The sequence below is a fragment of the Phyllobates terribilis genome, unplaced genomic scaffold (genome assembly GCF_046119375.1).
Source record: "Phyllobates terribilis strain yellow unplaced genomic scaffold, ASM4611937v1 Scaffold_500__1_contigs__length_1315687, whole genome shotgun sequence".
Taxonomy (NCBI): domain Eukaryota; kingdom Metazoa; phylum Chordata; class Amphibia; order Anura; family Dendrobatidae; genus Phyllobates; species Phyllobates terribilis.
In genome coordinates, this window is record NW_027363260.1 from 203,330 (window position 1) to 225,483 (window position 22,154).

The 22,154-nt window shown below is 48.7% G+C and overlaps 1 protein-coding gene across 1 annotated transcript in view; it reads left to right on the forward strand.

Annotated features, from left to right (window-relative positions):
* The first annotated feature begins 10,441 nt into the window (after positions 1-10,441).
* The window catches only part of LOC141230952 (uncharacterized), a 38,697-nt gene continuing 26,984 nt past the window's right edge, over positions 10,442-22,154 (forward strand). The window contains exons 1-6 of the mRNA XM_073667653.1: positions 10,442-10,508; positions 13,917-14,052; positions 20,831-20,903; positions 21,033-21,137; positions 21,221-21,344; positions 21,428-21,525. Of these exons, the coding sequence (XP_073523754.1) occupies positions 13,973-14,052; positions 20,831-20,903; positions 21,033-21,137; positions 21,221-21,344; positions 21,428-21,525 (480 nt within the window). The 5' untranslated portion in view covers positions 10,442-10,508; positions 13,917-13,972. The remainder of the gene's footprint in view (positions 10,509-13,916; positions 14,053-20,830; positions 20,904-21,032; positions 21,138-21,220; positions 21,345-21,427; positions 21,526-22,154) is intronic.

Consider the following 22,154-nt stretch of genomic DNA (forward strand, 5'->3'; position numbering starts at 1 on the left):
GCCCGAGCAATGTTGTTGCAAAGTCTTTCAACTCTGCTTCAGCCCTCAGGTCCCGTTACCAGTTACCTGCCAGTTACCGGCCAGATTCCTGCTTGATACCTGCCTGATACTTGTCTATCTGCTTGCATTCCTGCGGTCCGACAGCCTGCCTACCAGCCCTGCCAGTCTGTCTATGGATCAGTCCGCCCGCTCACCTGGGAGCGCTCACCTGCTACCTGCCTGCTAGCCTACCTGGAGGCTCTTCCGTCACGTGCCGTGACCACCTGCCTGTCCAGAGACTCTTGCCCGCTCACCTGGGAGCGCTCACCTGCTATCTGCCTGTTAGCCTACCTGGAGGCTCTGCCGTCACGTGCCGTGACCACCTGCCTGTCCAGAGACTCTTGCCCGCTCACCTGGGAGCGCTCACCTGCTACCTGCCTGCTAGCCTACCTGGAGGCTTAGCCGTCACTTGCTGTGACCACCTGCCTGTCCAGAGACTGTCCCCGTCACTTGCCGTGACCTCCTGCCCTTCTACCCAGAGACTGTCCTCGTCACTTGCCGTGACCTCCTGCCCTTCTACCCAGAGACTGTCCCCGTCACTTGCCGTGACCTCCTGCCCTTCTACCCAGAGACTGTCCCCGTCACTAGCCGTGACTACCTGCCCGCCTTCCCTGGGAGCCATCCGCTTCCTTACAAGGACTGCCCCTTTGTATAGTTGCTCAGAGGTTCCACCTCCCAGACCCGTTACAGTTTGCTCGGGCCATGGAACCCGGTGGCACCCAAGCTCCCTCGCTCTCGGACCTATGTCATGAACTTTCCCATCAGAGGTCCCAACAGGAGTCCATCCTGAGTCACCTGCGTAGTGTTAACTCCCGCCTGGACACATTGACTACCTCATCGGGAGCTGCCTCCACTCGCACACTTACTACTCCGGCACCGTCGCTGCCAATCAATACCATGGCATCTCTTCCCGGTCCCCGCCTCTCCGCCCCGCCTCGTTTTGGCGGAGATCCCAGCCAGGCATGGGGCTTCATTAACCAGTGCACTCTGCACTTCGAACTGTTGGCACACCAGTTTTCCTCCGACCGAGCCAAAGTAGCCTTCATCATGTTCCATCTCACGGGGGAGGCGCTGGCTTGGCTAAATCCTCTATGGGAGAGAGGAGACCCCCTGGTGTCCAACCTGCCAGTCTTTCTCACGGCTTTCCGGAAAGTTTTCGACGAACCAGGACGGAAGACCTCATCCGCCTCATCTCTGCTTCGCCTCCGTCAAGGAAGCCTCACCGTGGGCCAATATGCCATACGGTTCCGTACCCTTGCTTCGGAGCTTGCCTGGGATAACGACGCCCTGGTGTCCGTCTTCTGGGAGGGTCTGTCCGGCCGTATTAAAGATGAACTCGCCGGTCGGGACATTCCTACCACTCTCGACGACTTAATTACCCTTGCCACCCGGATTGACATCCGGTTCCAGGAGCGCATCAAAGAGGCTACCCATGAGAGGAGGTTTCCACGCCTTGCCCCTACCTTCCAGAGACTCACTTCCTCCGTTACTTCCCCGGCGCACTCACCCGAGCCTATGCAGGTCGACCAGACCAAGATGGTCAAAACCCGTCAAGAATTACGCCGTGCCGAGGGGAGCTGCTTCTACTGTGGCAGTAAGGAGCACCGGATCCGTTCCTGTCCGGAGAGGTCGGGAAACGCCTGTGTCTAGGATCGCTCAGAGAGGTCGCCCTAGACAGAAATAAACCCTCTCCATCTCTTATGCTGTCGGTCTCTATCATCTGCGGGGAGAACCGTTATTTTGAACTGGCTCAACTTGACTCTGGAGCTGCCGGAAATCTCATTTCTCAGTCCCTGGTAGAGAAATACCGCATTCCCACCAAACCTCTGGCTGTACCCTTATCTGTCGCCGCCGTGGATGGGGGCCTCTTACCTCATCCCATCCAACTCATCACCGAATCCATAACTCTGCAGGTGGGAATGTTGCACTCTGAGAGCATCTACTTCCATGTTCTGCCTGGACTCTCTCACACCCTCTTGCTAGGCCTACCTTGGCTCCAGAGACACGCACCCGTGCTTGATTGGCAGACCGGAGAAGTTCTTCGCTGGGGACAGGACTGCATAAGACTTGTTTAGTTCCCGTTCATCCTGCTCGTCCTTCTCCTACCCCAGCCAATCTACCCGGCCTACCGGTTCCCTATTGGTCTTTTGCGGACGTCTTTAATAAAAGAGAAGCGGAGACATTACCCCCTCATAGACCATACGACTGCCCAATTGACCTGATGCCCGGCGCTACTCCTCCCCGTGGGCGTATTTACCCTTTGTCCACTGCTGAGACCCGGTCCATGTCTGAATATATTGAGGAGAATCTGGCCCGAGGATTTATCCGGAAATCTACCTCCCCGGCGGGAGCAGGCTTCTTCTTCGTCAAAAAGAAGGACGGCTCACTCCGTCCCTGTATAGACTATAGAGGCCTTAACCAGATCACAGTGAAGAATAAATACCCCCTTCCGCTCATTCCTGAATTATTTGACCGTTTGAGGGGGGCTAGAATCTTCACCAAGCTGGACCTCCGTGGGGCGTATAATCTGGTCCGTATCCGTCAGGGGGATGAATGGAAGACGGCATTCAACACCCGGGACGGCCACTATGAATACCTTGTAATGCCCTTCGGTCTCTGTAATGCTCCCGCCGTCTTTCAAGAGTTGGTCAATGACATCTTCCGGGACCTTCTCTACTCCTGCGTGGTGGTGTACCTGGACGACATCTTGGTCTTCTCTCCGGATCTTCTCACTCACCGGAGGGACGTTCGTCAGGTCCTGCTCAGGCTCAGGCAGAACCACCTCTACGCTAAATATGAGAAGTGCCTCTTTGAGGAGACCTTGCTTCCATTTCTGGGCTACATAATCTCTCAGACCGGCCTACAAATGGACCCTGAGAAACTGTCTGCCATCCAGAAGTGGCCTCGACCTGAGGGGTTGAAGGCTATTCAGCGGTTCCTGGGCTTCGCCAACTACTACCGCCTCTTCATTCCGCACTTCTCTTCCCGGACTGCCCCTATCTCAGCGCTCACCCGTAAGGGCGCTAATCCCAGAGAATGGTCGCCCGAAGCAGAGGAGGCCTTCCTTTCCTTAAAACAGGCTTTTTCCTCCGCCCCTGTGCTGCATCGTCCGGACGGCAACAAACAATTCTTCCTAGAAGTCGACGCTTCCTCCTCCGGAGCCGGAGCGGTACTTACCCAAAAGTCGTCTTCCGGAAGAATGGTAACCTGCGGCTTCTTCTCCAAACTCTTCTCCTCTTCTGAGCGCAATTATTCTATAGGAGACCGAGAATTGTTGGCCATTAAGCTGGCACTGGAGGAGTGGCGTTACCTGCTCAAAGGGGCTCTTCACCCGGTAATAATTTATACGGACCACAAGAACTTGGCTTACCTCCAGAGTGCCCAGAGACTTAACCCGCGCCAAGCCCGGTAGCCCTTGTTCTTCGCCCGCTTTAATTTCATTCTTCATTTTCGCCCGGCTGACAAAAACATCAAAGCTGATGCCTTATCCCGATCCTTTTTGGTCTCTGATCTTGAGGAGGAGCCTAAACACATCATCGACCCCGCAAAAGTGATGCAGGTGGCCCCCGTGAATCTGGATCGTCTTCCACCCGGTAAGACGTTCGTAACTGTACCTGATCGTGAGAGGGTTCTACACTGGGGACACTCGTCCAAGCTAGCTGGCCACGCTGGTCAGAAAAAGACCCTCCAGCTTATTACCCGGCATTACTGGTGGCCTACCCTGCACAAGGACGTAATAGACTTTGTTTCAGCCTGTGTGTCCTGCGCCCGCAACAAGGTTCCGAGACATCTGCCAGCCGGCCGTCTCCTTCCTATTCCTGCTGCCCCGTGGCAGCATATAGCTATGGACTTTATAACGGACCTCCCTGTCTCTGCCGGTTGTACGGTCATATGGGTGGTCGCTGACCGCTTTTCCAAAATGGCTCACTTTATTCCCCTGCCGGGTCTCCCGTCTGCATCAGAGTTAGCCAAAGACTTTATCCATCATGTCTTCCGTCTTCATGGTCTTCCTCTCCACATCGTATCCGACCGAGGGGTTCAGTTCACCTCTCGTTTTTGGCGAGCTATGTGTAAATTGCTGGGGGTCACCTTGGACTTTTCTTCAACTTATCACCCACAGTCCAATGGCCAAGTAGAACGGATCAACCAAATTTTAACCAGTTACCTCCGGCACTTTGTTAATGCTCACCATTCCGACTGGGTGGATCTTTTACCGTGGGCCGAATTTTCTTACAATAATCACGAGAGCGAATCTTCCTCCAAATCCCCGTTTTTTGTAGTCTTCGGTCAGCATCCTCGGATCCCGTTTCCCGTCTCCACCTCGGTGGACAACCCGGCTGCGGAATCTCTCGTTAACGAATTTTCCTCCATTTGGGAAAGTACCAGATCTGCACTTCTTCAGTCATCCGAGCGGATGAAAAAACAGGCTGACAAAAAACGTCTGGATCCACCACAATTCCGTCCTGAAGATAAGGTCTGGCTCTCGTCCAAATATGTCCGGCTCAAGATTCCTTCCTACAAGTTAGGGCCTCGGTTCATCGGCCCACTGGAAGTTATCAAACAAATCAACCCAGTGGCCTATAAATTGAAACTCCCGGCCAATTTGCGGATTCCTAACTCCTTCCATGTATCTCTACTCAAACCCGTGGTACTTAACTCTTTTTCCAAGTCTACAGGTACGCCTCCTGCTCCGGTTTCCGCTGAAAACGAGTTTGAGGTAGAGAACATTCTGGCCACCAAAAGGGTAAGAGGAAAGACCTTTTTTCTAGTGGATTGGAAGGGGTTTGGTCCTGAGGAGAGAACATGGGAGCCCCGGGAGAACATCCATGTCCCTCTCATCCTTGATAAATTTCTCTCTGGCCTAAAAAAGGGGGGGCCTAAAGGGGGGGGTACTGTAGCGTCGGCGTCCCTGCCTCCTGCTAGGCAGGGACGCCGTTCCCCTCACCTCTCCGTGCCCGGCGGCTTCCTCCCGCTCTGCTGGCAGCGCGCGCTGCTTCCCGGCCTTTGTGCTTAGGGCGCGCGCGCTCCCCCTCTCTTAAAGGGGCCGCGCGCGCCGTCCTAAGGAGTCCCCGGCCAATGGCCGGTGGACTTCACCATATATAAGGCACCTCCTCCAAAATGGAGGTGCCTGAGCAATGTTGTTGCAAAGCCTTTCAACTCTGCTTCAGCCCTCAGGTCCCGTTACCAGTTACCTACCAGTTACCTGCCAGTTACCTGCCAGTTACCTGCCAGTTACCTGCCAGATTCCTGCTTGATACCTGCCTGATACTTGTCTATCTGCTTGCATTCCTGCGGTCCGACAGTCTGCCTACCAGCCCTGCCAGTCTGTCTATGGATCAGTCTGCCCGCTCACCTGGGAGCGCTCACCTGCTACCTGCCTGCTAGCCTACCTGGAGGCTCTGCCGTCACGTGCCGTGACCACCTGCCTGTCCAGAGACTGTTGCCCGCTCACCTGGGAGCGCTCACCTGCTACCTGCCTGTTAGCCTACCTGGAGGCTCTGCCGTCACGTGCCGTGACCACCTGCCTGTCCAGAGACTCTTGCCCGCTCACCTGGGAGCGCTCACCTGCTACCTGCCTGCTAGCCTACCTGGAGGCTTAGCCGTCACTTGCTGTGACCACCTGCCTGTCCAGAGACTCTTGCCCGCTCACCTGGGAGCGCCCACCTTCTACCTGCCTGCTAGCCTACCTGGAGGCTCTGCCGTCACTTGCCGTGACCACCCGCCTGTCAAGAGACTGTCCCCGTCACTTGCCGTGACCTCCTGCCCTTCTACCCAGAGACTGTCCCCGTCACTTGCCGTGACCTCCTGCCCTTCTACCCAGAGACTGTCCCCGTCACTTCCCGTGACCTCCTGCCCTTCTACCCAGAGACTGTCCCCGTCACTAGCCGTGACTACCTGCCCGCCTTCCCTGCGTGCCACCCGCTTCCTTACAAGGACCCTTTGTATAGTTGCTCAGAGGTTCCACCTCCCAGACCCGTTACAGTGTGATGGTGTGGGGGTGCTTTGCTGGTGAAACTGTTGGGGATTTATTCAAAATTGAAGGCATACTGAACCTGCATGGCTACCACAGCATCTTGCAGCGGCATGCTATTCCATCCGGTTTGCGTTTAGTTGGACCTTCATTTATTTTTCAACAGAGTGATGGGGTGCTACGCCAGATGACCTGGCCTCCACAGTCACCAGACCTGAACCCAATCGAGATGGTTTGGGGTGAGCTGGACTGAAGACTGAAGGCAAAAGGGCCAACACGTGCTAAGCATCTCTGGGAACTCCTTCAAGATTGTTGGAAGACCATTTCTGGTGACTACCTCTTGAAGCTCAGCAAGAGAATGCCAAGAGTGTGCAAAGCAGTCATCAGAACAAAAAGTGGCTACTTTGAAGAACCTAAAATATAAGACATATTTTCAGTTGTTTCACACTTTTTTGTTAAGTATATAATTCCACATGTGTTAATTCATAGTTTTGATGCCTTCAGTGTGAATGTACAATTTTCATAGTCATGAAAATACAGAAAAATCTTTAAATGAGAAGGTGTGTCCAAACTTTTGGTCTGTACTGTATATATTCTGTACTGTATGTATATAGGGTCAGTATGTATATATTCTGTACTGTATGTATATACGGTCAGTATGTATATATTCTGTACTGTACGTGTATAGGGTCAGTATGTATATATTCTGTACTGTATGTATATAGGGTCAGTATGTATATATTCTGTACTGTATGAGTATAGGGTCAGTATGTATATATTCTGTTCTGTATGTGTATAGGGTCAGTATGTATATACTCTGTACTGTATGTGTATAGGGTCAGTATGTATAAATTCTGTACTGTATGTGTATAGGGTCAGTATGTATATATTCTGTTCTGTATGTGTATAGGGTCAGTATGTATATACTCTGTACTGTATGTGTATAGGGTCAGTATGTATATATTCTGTACTGTATGTGTATAGGGTCAGTATGTATATATTCTGTTCTGTATGTGTATAGGGTCAGTATGTATATACTCTGTACTGTATGTGTATAGGGTCAGTATGTATATATTCTGTACTGTATGTATATAGGGTCAGTATGTATACACTCTGTACTGTATGTGTATAGGGTCAGTATGTAGATATTCTGTACTGTATGTGTATAGGGTCAGTATGTATATATTCTGTACTGTATGTGCATAGGGTCAGTATGTATATATTCTGTACTGTATGTGTATAGGGTCAGTATGTACAGTATATACTCTGTACTGTATGTGTATAGGGTCAGTATGTATATATTCTGTACTGTATGTGTATAGGGTCAGTATGTATATATTCTGTACTGTATGTGTATAGGGTCAGTATGTATATACTCTGTACTGTATGTGTATAGGGTCAGTATGTAAATTTTCTGTACTGTATGTATATAGGGTCAGTATATATATACTCTGTACTGTATGTGTATAGGGTCAGTATGTATATATTCTGTACTGTATGTATATAAGGTCAGTATGTATATATTCTGTACTGTATGTATATAGGGTCAGTATGTATATATTCTGTACTGTATGTGTATAGGGTCAGTATGTATATATTCTGTACTGTATGTATATAGGGTCAGTATGTATATATTCTGTACTGTATGTATATATGGTCAGTATGTATATATTCTGTACTGTATGTGTATAGGGTCAGTATGTATATATTCTGTACTGTATGTATATAGGGTCAGTATGTATATACTCTGTACTGTATGTGTATAGGGTAAGTATGTATATATTCTGTACTGTATGTATATAAGGTCAGTATGTATATATTCTGTACTGTATGTGTATAGGGTCAGTATGTATATACTCTGTACTGTATGTGTATAGGGTCAGTATGTATATATTCTGTACTGTATGTATATAGGGTCAGTATGTATATATTCTGTACTGTATGTATATAAGGTCAGTATGTATATATTCTGTACTGTATGTATATAGGGTCAGTATGTATATATTCTGTACTGTATGTATATAGGGTCAGTATGTATATATTCTGTACTGTATGTATATAGGGTCAGTATGTATATATTCTGTACTGTATGTGTATAGGGTCAGTATGTATATATTCTGTACTGTATGTGTATAGGGTCAGTATGTATATATTCTGTACTGTATGTGTACATTTATAAAGATAAGTGATATAGTGATCGTACACACACACGGCTCCGCTCCATACACCTCGTACACGCAAGGTTCCGCTCTGTACACCTCGTACATGTGTGGCTCCGCTCCGTACACCTCGTACACACACGGCTCCGCTCCGTACGCCTCGTACACGCGCGGCTCCGCTCCGTACGCCTCGTACACGCGCGGCTCCGCTCCGTACGCCTCGTACACGCGTGGCTCCGCTCCGTACGCCTCGTACACGCGCGGCTCCGCTCCGTACACCTCGTACACGCGCGGCTCCGCTCCGTACACCTCGTACACACGCGGCTCCGCTCCGTACACCTCGTACACGTGCGCCTCTGCTCCGTACACCTCGTACACGTGCGCCTCTGCTCTGTACACCTCGTACACACGCGGCTCTGCTCCGTACACCTTGTACACACGCGGCTCTGCTCCGTACACACGCGGCTCCGCTCCGTACACCTCGTACACACGCGGCTCCGCTCCGTACACCTCGTACATACGCGGCTCCGCTCCGTACACCTCGTACACACGCGGCTCCGCTCCGTACACCTCGTACACACGCGGCTCCGCTCCGTACACCTCGTACACACGCGGCTCCGCTCCGTACACACACGGCTCTGCTCCGTACATCTCATACACACGCGGCTCGGCTCCGTACACCTCGTACACACGCGGCTCTGCTCCGTACACACGCGGCACCGCTCCGTACACCTCGTACACACGCGGCTCCACTCTGTACACCTCGTACACACGCGGCTCTGCTCCGTACACCTCGTACACGCGGCTCCGCTCCGTACACCTCGTACACACGCGGCTCTGCTCCGTACACCTCGTACACACGCGCCTCCGCTCCGTACACCTCGTACACACGCGCCTCCGCTCCGTACACCTCGTACACACGCGGCTCTGCTCCGTACACCTCGTACACACGCGGCTCTGCTCCGTACACCTCGTACACACGCGCCTCCGCTCCGTACACCTCGTACACACGCGGCTCCGCTCCGTACACCTCGTACACACGCGCCTCCGCTCCGTACACCTCGTACACACGCGGCTCCGCTCCGTACACCTCGTACACACGCGGCTCCGCTCCGTACACCTCGTACACACGCGGCTCCGCTCCGTACACCTCGTACACACGCGGCTCCGCTCCGTACACCTCGTACACACGCGGCTCTGCTCCGTACACCTCGTACACACGCGCCTCCGCTCCGTACACATCGTACACACGCGGCTCTGCTCCGTACTCCTCGTACACACGCGGCTCTGCTCCGTACACCTCGTACACACGCGGCTCCGCTCCGTACACCTCGTACACACGCGGCTCTGCTCCGCACACCTCGTACACACGCGGCTCTGCTCCGTACACCTCGTACACACGCGGCTCCGCTCCGTACACCTCGTACACACGCGGCTCCGCTCTGTACACCTCGTACACACACGGCTCCGCTCCGTACACCTCGTACACACACGGCTCCGCTCCGTACACCTCGCACACGCGCGGCTCCGCTCCGTACACCTCGTACACACGCGGCTCCGCTCCGTACACCTCGTACACACGCGGCTCCGCTCCGTACACCTCGTACACACGCGGCTCTGCTCCGTACACCTCGTACACACGCGGCTCTGCTCCGTACACCTCGTACACACGCGGCTCCGCTCCGTACACCTCGTACACACGCGGCTCCGCTCTGTACACCTCGTACACACACGGCTCCGCTCCGTACACCTCGTACACACACGGCTCTGCTCCGTACACCTCGTACACACGCGGCTCTGCTCCGTACACCTCGTACACACGCGGCTCTGCTCCGTACACCTCGTACACGCGCGGCTCCGCTCCGTACACCTCGCACACGCGCGGCTCCGCTCCGTACACCTCGTACACCTCGTACACACGCGGCTCCGCTCCGTACACCTCGTACACACGCGGCTCTGCTCCGTACACCTCGTACACACGCGGCTCTGCTCCGTACACCTCGTACACACGCGGCTCTGCTCCGTACACCTCGTACACATGCGGCTCCGCTCCGTACACCTCGTACACACGCGGCTCCGCTCCGTACACCTAGTACACGCGCGGCTCTGCTCCGTACACCTCGTACACACACGGCTCTGCTACATCCACACTGTAAACCCCTCGTGACCCCACACATAAACTTCAGCTCATCCAGCACCATGACAACCAGCACAGCAGAGTCCTGCATCCACTGAGGCCCCTGATCATGTGACCCCTGACTCCTCCCCTCCTGTGACCTCATCACAGCTCCTGGGCGCACAGAGCAGCCATATATGTGGTGGCGGCTCTGCAGGTGGAGGTATGTGGAGACCCCATTACTGGGCGCAGGGGGCATTAACCCCTTCAGCACGGAGACTCTTTTGGGGTCTTGTGTTGCCCCTTTATAAGAATCATAAGGTTTTTGTTCTGTTTCCTGTAATAGATACATACGACCCAACTATGGAGACAGGAAGGGAGGAAACGTATTGTTCTCATAGTACAGGACCCCTTTACTGGCCCCATAGTGTAATGCCCCCATTATGCCCCTATACAGGATGTATGATGCCCCCACACAGTGTAATGCCCCCATTATGCCCCTTATGCAGGATGTATGATGACCCCACACAGTGTAATGCCCCCATTATGCCCCTTATGCAGGATGTATGATGCCCCCACACAGTGTAAAGCCCCCATTATGCCCCTTATACAGTATGTATGATGCCCCCCACAGTGTAATGCCCCCATTATGCCCCTTATGCAGGATGTATGATGCCCCCCACAGTGTAATGCCCCCATTATGCCCCTTATGCAGGATGTATGATGCCCCCCACACAGTGTAATGCCCCTTATGCAGGATGTATGATGCCCCCACACAGTGTAATGCCCCCATTATGCCCCTTATGCAGGATGTATGATGCTCCCACACAGTGTAATACCCCCATTATGCCCCTTATGCAGGATGTATGATGCCCCCACACAGTGTAATGCCCCCATTATGCCCCTTATACAGGATGTATGATGCCCCCACACAGTGTAATGCCCCCATTATGCCCCTTATGCAGGATGTATGATGCCCCCACACAGTGTAATGCCCCCATTATGCCCCTTATGCAGGATGTATGATGCCCCCCACAGTGTAATGCCCCCATTATGCCCCTTATGCAGGATGTATGATGCCCCCATTATGCCCCTTATGCAGTATGTATGATGCCCCCACACAGTGTAATGCCCCCATTATTCCCCTTATGCAGTATGTATGATGCCCCCCTCACAGTGTAATGCTCCCAATATGCCCCTTATAAAGTATGTATGATCCCCCCACACAGTGTAATGCCCCTCTTATGCAGTATATATGATGCCCCACACAGTGTAATGCCCCCATTATGCCCCTTATGCAGTATGTATGATGCCCCCCACAGTGTAATGCCCCCATTATGCCCCTTATGCAGGATGTATGATGCCCCCCACACAGTGTAATGCCCCTTATGCAGGATGTATGATGCCCCCACACAGTGTAATGCCCCCATTATGCCCCTTATGCAGGATGTATGATGCTCCCACACAGTGTAATACCCCCATTATGCCCCTTATGCAGGATGTATGATGCCCCCACACAGTGTAATGCCCCCATTATGCCCCTTATACAGGATGTATGATGCCCCCACACAGTGTAATGCCCCCATTATGCCCCTTATGCAGGATGTATGATGCCCCCACACAGTGTAATGCCCCCATTATGCCCCTTATGCAGGATGTATGATGCCCCCCACAGTGTAATGCCCCCATTATGCCCCTTATGCAGGATGTATGATGCCCCCATTATGCCCCTTATGCAGTATGTATGATGCCCCCACACAGTGTAATGCCCCCATTATTCCCCTTATGCAGTATGTATGATGCCCCCCTCACAGTGTAATGCTCCCAATATGCCCCTTATAAAGTATGTATGATCCCCCCACACAGTGTAATGCCCCTCTTATGCAGTATATATGATGCCCCACACAGTGTAATGCCCCCATTATGCCCCTTATGCAGTATGTATGATGCCTCCACACAGTGTAATGCCCCCATTATGCCCCTTATACAGTATGTATAATGCCCCACACAGTGTAATGCCCCCCTTATGCAGGATGTATGATGGCCCCACACAGTGTAATGCCCCCATTATGCCCCTTATGCAGTATGTATGAGGCCCCCACACAGTATAATGTCCCCCCAGTATCACCTGAGGTCCTGCAGTTGGAATAATCCCTCTGGAAAATGGTTTTCCCTTTGCCTGCTCCCCTACATGTAGACCAGGGGTCTCAAACACGCGGCCCGCGGGCCGCATGCGGCCCCTGAGGCTGCTTTATGCGGCCCGCAGGCACAGACCCCTTGACGATCCCGACCTGGTCCAGGAGGAGCCGCCGACAGCAGCGCAGCATTGCCACACAGAGACTGTCTCCCAGCACTGCATTTTCAATGCCAGCCGCCGGCCAATCAGAGGCCAGCAGCTGACATCTGCATATGGCAATGACGTCATACTCGCTGCGCCGACACGCAGATATCAGCTGCTGGCCTCTGATTGGCCGGCGGCTGACATTGAAACTGCTGTGCTGGGAGACAGTCTCTGTGCGGCAATGCAGCGCTGCTGTCGGCGGCTCCTCCTGGACCAGGTCGGGATCGTCAAGGGGTCTGACTCTGTGGTGCCTGCGGGCCACATCTGCAGGAAGGCCGCCGAGGGAACGGAGGACAGGTGAGAATCATCTTTTTTTTTTTTTTTTTTATGTGTGTGAAGAACAGCACAGGGGGCACAGAGCCACAACATGGGGACCGGGATGGGGCACATAGCCACAAGAGGGGACCTGGATGGGGCACATAGCCACAAGAGGGGACCTGGATGGGGCACATAGCCACAAGATGGGGACCTGGATGGGGCACATAGCCACAAGATGGGGACCTGGATGGGGCACATAGCCACAAGATGGGGACCTGGATGGGGCACATAGCCACAGGATGGGGACCTGGATGGGGCACATAGCCACAGGATGGGGACCTGGATGGGGCACATAGCCACAAGATGGGGACCTGGATGGGGCACATAGCCACAAGATGGTGACCTGGATGGGGCACATAGCCACAAGATGGGGACCTGGATGAGGCACATAGCCACAGGATGGGGACCTGGATGGGGAACATTACTACAAGATGTTTGCCATTATTACTATATGATGCTAATTGTAAGACAATATTACTGAATGTGGCCAATTGGGGGAAACAAAATTGTAAAAATCAAAAAAATAAAAATAAAGCATGAAAAAATATTGGGCACTAAAAATGCTGTTTTAAATGTAAACTAAAGTAAACACAAAAAAGTGCACGTTTATTATCGCCACATCCATAACGACCCAAGCCATAAAAAAATAAACACGGAAAAAATGGTATCACTAAAAATGTCACATTCAACAAAGAATGCGGCCCCCCAAATTCAATTTTTTTCCATGTGCGGCCCATATACCCAGCCGAGTTTGAGACCCCTGATGTAGACCCTCGAGCATGTATACATGCATGTAGGGGAGCAGGCCTTACTAGATATCGAGGCTTTGTACAGTAATATACCGCATGAGGATGGTATCAGAGGAGAAAGACATTTCTTGAAATCGAGATCAATACAGTGTAGCAGACATAATGACTTCATGGAGGATCTTCTAAAATTCATTCTTACTCATAACTTCTTTCTTTTTGACAGGAAGTATTTCCACCAGCTCAGCGGTACTGCGATGGGGAGCCTCTGTGCCCCCTCATATGCTAACTTATCCCTGGACTGGTGGGAGGAATCCACAATATTCAGGGATGATCATAAGTGATGGCAGCCATATATTGGGGTATGGTACAAATATATTGACTACATTTTTATCACCTGGTCAGGGACGAGTGAACAATCTTTTTAATTTGTCGGGGAACTCAACATCAATAGAGTGGGCCTTAGATTTACATCTGAATTTCTTATAATAATAATTTTTATTTTTAAAGCGACAACACATTCCGCAGCATTTTACAATTTAGGGGGGGACTTATACAGACAATACAGACTTTACAGAATAAGCATAACTCAGATATTAAAAGGAGTGAGGGCCCTGCTCACAAGCTTACAGTCTATAAGGAAATAGGGGAGACACAAAAGGTAAAATGTACATATATTGTATAATACTGCCTTAATATACTAAATAGGGTAAGTACATAACACTACATGAACTGGTCCCCAGCCAGTATGTGTACAGTACAGGCAGAGGCTATTCAGTGCATGGATGGTATGAGCATGATTTTGAAGAAAATTTAAATATGGGCCAAACTGGGACAGTTAGATAAGTGTGTTGAGGTGATAGGCCAATCTAAAGAAATGGGTTTTTACGGCACGCTTAAAACTGTGAGTATTGGGAATTAATCAAATTGTCCTGGGTAGTGCATTCCAAAGAATTGGTGCAGCATGCGAGAAATCTTGGAGACGGGAGTGAGAGGTTTGGAGGAGGATTTTAGTTTTAAGTCATTAGCAGAATGGAGTGCACGGGTAGGGTGGTAGACTGAGACGAGGGAGGTGATGTAGGGCGGTGCTGAATCGTCAAGAGCTTTGTGGGTAAGAGCAATAAGTTTATATTGAACTCTGTATTGGATGGGCAATCAGTGCAATGACTGGCACAGGGAAGAGGCATCGGTGTATCGGTTGGTGAGGAATATGATCCTGGCTGCTGCGTTCAGGACGGATTGGAGAGGGGAAAGTTTAGAAAGAGGGAGACCGATAAGTAAAGAGTTGCAATAGTCTAGACGAGAATGAGTAAGAGCTACAGTAAGAGTTTTTACAGAGTCAAAAGTAAGAAAATTTCTGATTCTAGAGATGTTTTGGAGGTGTAGATGACACGATCGAGCGAGTGATTTGATGTGAGGAGTGAAGGAAAGATCTGAATCAAGTATGACCCCAAGACAGTGGGCATTTTGCTGGGGAGTAATGATGGAGCCACAAACAGAAATGGCAATATCGGGCACAGGTAGGTTAGTGGAGGGAGGAAATATGAGTAGTTCAGTTTTTGACAGATTAAATTTTAGATAGAGGGAGGAAATAGTGTTAGAGACAGCTGAAAGACAATCACTGGTATTTTGTAATAATGCAGGGGTGATGTCCGGAGAAGAGGTGTATAATTGGGTGTCATCAGCATAGAGATGGTACTAAAAACCGAATCTACCGATTGTTTGTCCAATAGGAGCTGTATATAAGGAGAAAAGAAGGGGGCCTAGTACTGATCCTTGAGGAACCCCGACAATAAGGGGAAGGGGAGAGGAAGAGGAGCCAGCAAAAGACACAGTGAAGGAGCAGGCAGAGAGGTAGATCCACAGTGTTGAATGCTGCAGAGAGATTCAGGAGAATCACCAGTGACTAGTGACCATTAGATTTGGCTGTTAGATCATTAGACATTTTAGTGAGTGCAGTTTCAGTAGAATGTAACGAGCGGAAACCAGATTGTAAAGGGTCAAGAAGGGAGTTATCTGAGAGATTGTGTATTAGACAGGAGTGGACCAGTCATTCCAGGAGTTTAGAGATAAAGGGAAGATTGGAAACAGGTCTGTAGTTAGCAGCACAGTTCTGGTCGAGGGATGTTTTTTTAAGTCATGGATGTATGCTGGCGTGTGTAACCCCTTTATGACCCAGGGCGTATTAGTACGTATCTGTGCCCTGGGCCTTATGGGCCTGATACGTATTAATACACCCTGGCGATTTCGTCCGCACACAAGCGGTGCGGGCGAGATCGCCGCCGAGTGTCAGCTGATTGTTACAGCTGACACCCAGTGCTATGTGCAGGGAGCAGTCCCGCACCGCTCCCGGCACATTAACCCCCAAAATGCGATCAAAATCAATCGCAGCATTCCGGTGGCAAGAGGAGGTAAGCGCGATACTTGCCTTCTCTGCCGGCATCCAGCGGCATCTGAGTCCGGTCCCGGATGTTCCCATGGTGACCCGACGTCATCATGACAACATCCGGGACACCAGGAGGCATGAAGTTGCTTTGGTCATGCACAGTGCACGACCAAAGTAACTTTTCCCTGTGCAGCGCTGACAGGCTGCATGGCATGGGGAGCTGCTGCTCTCTATGTCATGCAGCCGATCAGGCTGCAAAAAGTGAAAGTCCCATAGTGGGACAATGTGTAAAAGTAATAAAAATGTCAGAAAAAAAAAAGAAAAAAAAAATATATATATATATATTGTACCCATAAATAAATAATCTTATGAAAAAAAAAAATAAACCAATAAAAGTACACATATTTGGTATCGCCGCGTCCGGAATGACCTGACCTATAAAACTGTCCTGCTAGTTAACCCCTTTAGTGAACACGATAAAAAAAACCAAAAAAAACAAAACATAAAACGATGCTTTATCATCATACCGCCAAATGAAAAATGGAATAAAACGCGATCAAAAAGACGAATGTAAATAACAATGGTACCGCTGAAAACGTCATCTTATCCCTCAAAAAACAAGCCACCATGCAGCTCCAACGGCCGAAAAATAAAAAAGTTATAGCTCTCAGAATAAAGCGATGCAAAAACAATTCTTTTTTCTATAAAATAGTTTTCTTGTGTAAAAGCGCCAAAATATAAAAAAATATATAAATGTAGTACTGCTGTAAACGTACTGACCCAAAGAATAAAGCTACCTTATCAATTTTACCACATGCAGAACAGCATTAAAAAAAACCTCAAAAAAACAATTCCTGAATTGTTGGTTTTTGTTCATTCTCCCTTCTAAAAATCAGAATAGAAAGCGATCAAAAAATGTCACGTGTCCAAAAATGGTACCAATAAAAATGTCAACTTGTCCCGCAAAAAACAAGCCATCACATGACTGTCGGCCAAAATATGGAAAAATTATAGCTCTCAAAATATGGCGATGTAAAAACTAGTCTGCAAAAAAATGTGTCTTTTAGTGTGTGACAGCTGTCAGTCATAAAAACCCGATATGAATCTGGCATCACTGTAATTGCACCGACCTGAAGAATAAAGTCGTCTAATCACTTATACCGCACGAGGAACGGCATAAAAAATAAACTCTAGGGTTAGGGTTGGGGTTGGGCTAGGGTTAGGGTTGGGCTAGGGTTAGGCTAGAGTTAGGGTTGGGCTATGGTTGGGGTTGGGGTTGGGATTTTTTCAGAAGTAGAGAAAAAAAAAATGACGATATGGTGACTAATGTTGAACGCAAGTGCTCGCTACTTGAGTTTGCATCGTGTGCTCGGGTATGCACTGAGTATAGCGGGTGCTCGAGTGACATGCTTGAGTCTCCACCCCAAATGTTTTGCAGCTGTTATACAGCCAAAAAAACCTTGCGGTGATTGCCTGCCATGCACCAGCGATCCCCGCATGTTTTTTTTTGGGTGTCTAATAACCGTGAAGCATGCGGGGCGGGGACACGAGCATGTCACTCGAGCACCCGCGATACATGGTGCATATCTGAGCACCCTATGCAAACGCAAATAGCGAGCACTTGCACTCAAGACTAATGACAACTTATTGAATATGATGACCTAATGTTATCAAATTCTGTGTCGTTCCTCTGGGTTCAAAATGTTCACTATACCCCTTGATAAAATCCTTGAGGTGTGTAGTTTCCAAAATGGGGTCACTTGTGGGGGGTTTCCACTACGTAGGCACATCAGGGGCTCTCCAAACGCGACATGGCATCCGCTCTCGATTCCAGCCAATTTTGCGTTCAAAAAGTCACACAGTGCTCCTTCCCTTCTGAACTCTGCCGTGTGCCCAAACACTGTATTTTCTCCACATATGGGGTATTGGCGTACTCAGGAAAAATTGCACAACAATTTTTGGGGTCCATTTTCCCCTCTTACCCTTGTGAAAATAAAAAATTGGGGCTAAAACATAATTTTTGTGGTAAAAGTTTGATTTTTTTATTTTCACGGCTCCATGTTATAAACTTCTGTAAAACACTTGGGGGTTCAGGGTGCTCACCACACATCTAGATAAGTTCCCTGAGGTGTCTAGTTTCCAAAATGGTGTCACTTGTGGGGGGTTTCCACTGTTTAGGCACATCAGGGGCTCTCCAAACACAACATGGCGTCCGCTAATTATTCAAGCAAATTTTACATTCAAAAAGTCAAATAGCGCTCCTCTCCTTCTGAATCCTGCCGCATGCCCAAACAGTGGTTTTCCCGCACATATGGGGTATCTGCTTACTCAGGAGAAATTGCACAACAAATTGCATAGTGCAATTTCTCTTGTTACCCTTATGAAAATGCAAAATTGGGAGCTGAAAAACATTTTTGCTGAAAAAATGTGAACATTTTATTTTTACGGTTCAATGTTATAAACTTCTGTGAAGCACCTGGGTGTTCAAGTTGATCACCATACATCTAGATAGGTTCCCTAAGGGGTCTAGTTTCCAAAATGGGTTCACTTGTGGGGGATTTCCACTGTTTAGGCACATCAGGGGCTCTCCAAACTTCACATGGCGTCCGCTAATTATTCAAGCAAATTTTACAATCAAAAAGTCTAATGGCGCTCCTTCCCTTCCGAGCCCTGCTGTGCGCTCAAACAGTGTTTTTTCCTCACATATGGGGTATCTGCGTGCTCAGGGGAAATTGCACAACCAATTTTGGGGTCCATTTTTTCCTGTTACCCCTGCGAAAACAAAAAAAAAGTGAAAAAAGTTAAATGTTAATTTTTTTCTTCCACATTCCAAAAATTCCTGTGAAGAACCTGAAGGGTTAATAAACTTCTTGAATGTGGTTTTGAGCACCTTGAGGGGTGCAGTTTTTAGAATGGTGTCACTCTTGGGTATTTTCTGTCATAAAGGCCCTTCAAAGTCACTTGAAATGTGATGTGGTCCCTAAAAAAAATGGTTTTGTAAATTTTGTTGTAAAAATGAGAAATTGCTGGTCAACTTTTAACCCTTATAGCTGCTTACTAGAAAAAAAATTTGGTTCCAAAATTGCGCTGATGTAAAGTAGACATGTGGGAAATTTTATTTATTAACTATTTTGTGTAACATATATCTCTGATTTAAGGGCATAAAAATTAAAATTTTGAAAATTAGTTAGGTGAGTGGTGGCAGCTGGAGAAAGGGACTGAAGGAGATGTGAAGGAATAGGGTCACTGGTGCAGGTGGTAGAGCGAGAGGAAGCAAGTAGCCTTGTCACTTCTTCTTCCGTGACTGGTTTGAAGTCAGAAAATGAGCAAGATGCAATGTGGGAGGGAGGAGCATGCATAACATTTGGGGATTGAGAAAAAATTTTCCTGTCGGATATGGTCAATTTTTTCTTTGAAATAATTGGCGAGATCTTCAGTGCTGAGGTCGGTGGTTGGGGCCTGTGCGGATTGATTAAGGAGAGAGTGAAAAGTGTCAAACAGGTGTTTAGGATTATTGGACCATGAGATGATGAGGTTGTTAAAGTAGGTTTGTTTGGAGAGGTGAAGGGCGGAGTTATAGGTTTTAAGCATAAATTTATAATGGAGGAAATCTTCGGCCAGACAAGATTTTGTCCACAGCCGTTCGGCACACCTGGAGCACCACTGGAAAAAATGTGTTTGCAGCGTGTTCCAGGGTTGTCGCCGTCTGTGCCTAGTTGTTCTCTGTGTAGGAGGTGCACCTTCATCCAGGGCGCATTGCAATATTTTGTTATGCTTCAGTGCAGAGTCAGGGCATGAGAGGGAGGAGATTGGGGCCAATGATCATTGCAACGTTTTCATAAATTTCTGGGTGTTAATGGCATGTATATTTCTATAAGTGTGGAAAGTGGGGGGTCTTGAGCAGGGTGACAGTTCTTGACAGAGAATGAGAGAAGGTTGTGATCAGAGAGCGGAAGAGGAGAGTTAGTAATGTCATGTATTGAACAGAGCTGGGCGAAGATCAGGTCAAAGAGTATTTCCATCTTTTAGTGTAGGAGAATTAGTAAGCTGTGAAAGGCCGAAGGAGGAAGTTAGCGATAAAAGATGAGCGGCAGATAGGTAGAGGGAATCGCCAATTGGGATGTTAAAGTCTCCCATGATGAGGGTGGGGATGTCATAGGATAGAAAGTTTGGAAGCCAAGTGGCAAAGTGATCCACAAACTGACGGGCGGGGCCCGGAGGGCGATACACAACCGCCACTGGCAGGGAGAAGGGCCGGTAGAGTCTGACTGTGTGGGCCTCAAAAGAAGGGAAGAAAAGTGAGAGTACTGAGGATATAACCTGAAAAGTACATTTTGTTTAAAGGAGCAGACCAACACCAATTATTACCAGTTGCCTTTCCTGTATGTACTGATGAAGAATGATTGTAATGGGACCATAGGGACACTCATCCACCATAAACCTTCAAGCACTAATAAACTATTGAAGTGGGATAACCACCACCCCCATCCCCATAAAAAGAGGAAAACTCAAGGGCCAAATATTACAGTTGAGAAGGTACTGCTCGAATGTCACAGATTTTAATATACAGGCAATAGATCTGAACACTAGATTAAGGGATGAAGGGTACTCGTGGTACATTTTGGATTCCGCATCATCGTTTGCAGAAAAATGGTCTTATCCATCAGCTTATCTTTTTCTCATTCAGTTCTCTAAAATACCGGATCCTCTCAGTGAAAGTCGTCTATATAAGAACATTTTCCTGATTTATCCAGGAAAATGATGGACAAGATGGTGGAGAGGATATTACACCTCACCCTAGAGATCCTCTTCCGGCTTACTGGCGAGGTGAGAGATTCTGATGGCGTCACATTACATCATTCTTATCTATGGGAATAACGGATGGACAGAACTGAAGAGGTGAGGACTCTGGAAATGTCTGTAGTGAGATTTATTAATGTGTCTCTCCATAACCAGAGATTAATCACGGGGCCTCCACCTCACCCCCTGATACATGAGGACATCAATGATCAGAAGATCCTAGAACTCGCCTACAAGATGATTGAGCTGCTGACTGGAGAGGTGACACTGCTGGGAATGCTGGGACATTATACAGTAATGCTATGAAGGGATCGGGGAGATGACGGTATCATTGTATGTGTCAGGTTCCTATAAGGTGTCAGGATGTCGCTGTCTATTTCTCCATGGAGGAGTGGGAGTATTTAGAAGGACACAAAGATGTGTACAAGGACGTCATGATGGAGGTTCCCCAGCTCCTCACATCACCAGGTAATAGACAGGACTAAATACACACGGCCTATAATTATCTGTATGTAAAGAATTAATTCAGTCCCTGTATGTGTTTCCTCCAGATCTATCCAGTAAGAGGACAACACCAGAGAGATGTCCCCATCCTCTTCTTCTACAGGACTGTAAAGAAGAAGATCCCAATGTTCCTCAGAATCATCAGGTAGATGGAGAGAAGGTGTCATGAGATCTCCCCTATGATGTGTAGATGGCTGTGAAGGGCTTGTGTTCAGTTTTGTTTTATCCACCAGTATTATATGTTTTATACTTGTGTAATGAGAACGGTGGAGATGGCAGGATTAGAGCTGATCATCGATGTGACTTCTCCATCTGTCTGTGACTTTTACAATATTTGTTTCAGGGTGAAGATCTGACCCATATTAACCCCTTAAGAACCAGAGCATTTTCCGTTTTTGCTTTTTTCGTTTTTTGCTCCCCTTGTTCCCAGAGCCATAGCGTTTTTATTTTTTGGTCAATATGGCCATGTGAGGGCTTATTTTTTGCGGGACGAGTTGTACTTTTCAACGCCATTACTAGTTTTACCATATCGTGTACGGGCAAAGGGGAAAAAAATTCCAAGTGCGGTAAAATTGCAAAAAAAGTGCAATACCACAGTTGTTTTTTATTTTTTTTACCACGTTCACTGAATGCTAAAACTGACCTGCTGTTCTTATTCTCCAGGTCATTACGAGTTCGTAGACACCAAACATGTATAGGTTCTTTTATATTTAAGTGGTGAAAAAAAAATCAAAAATTTGGTAAAAAAAAAAAAAAAAATAGCTCCATTTTCTA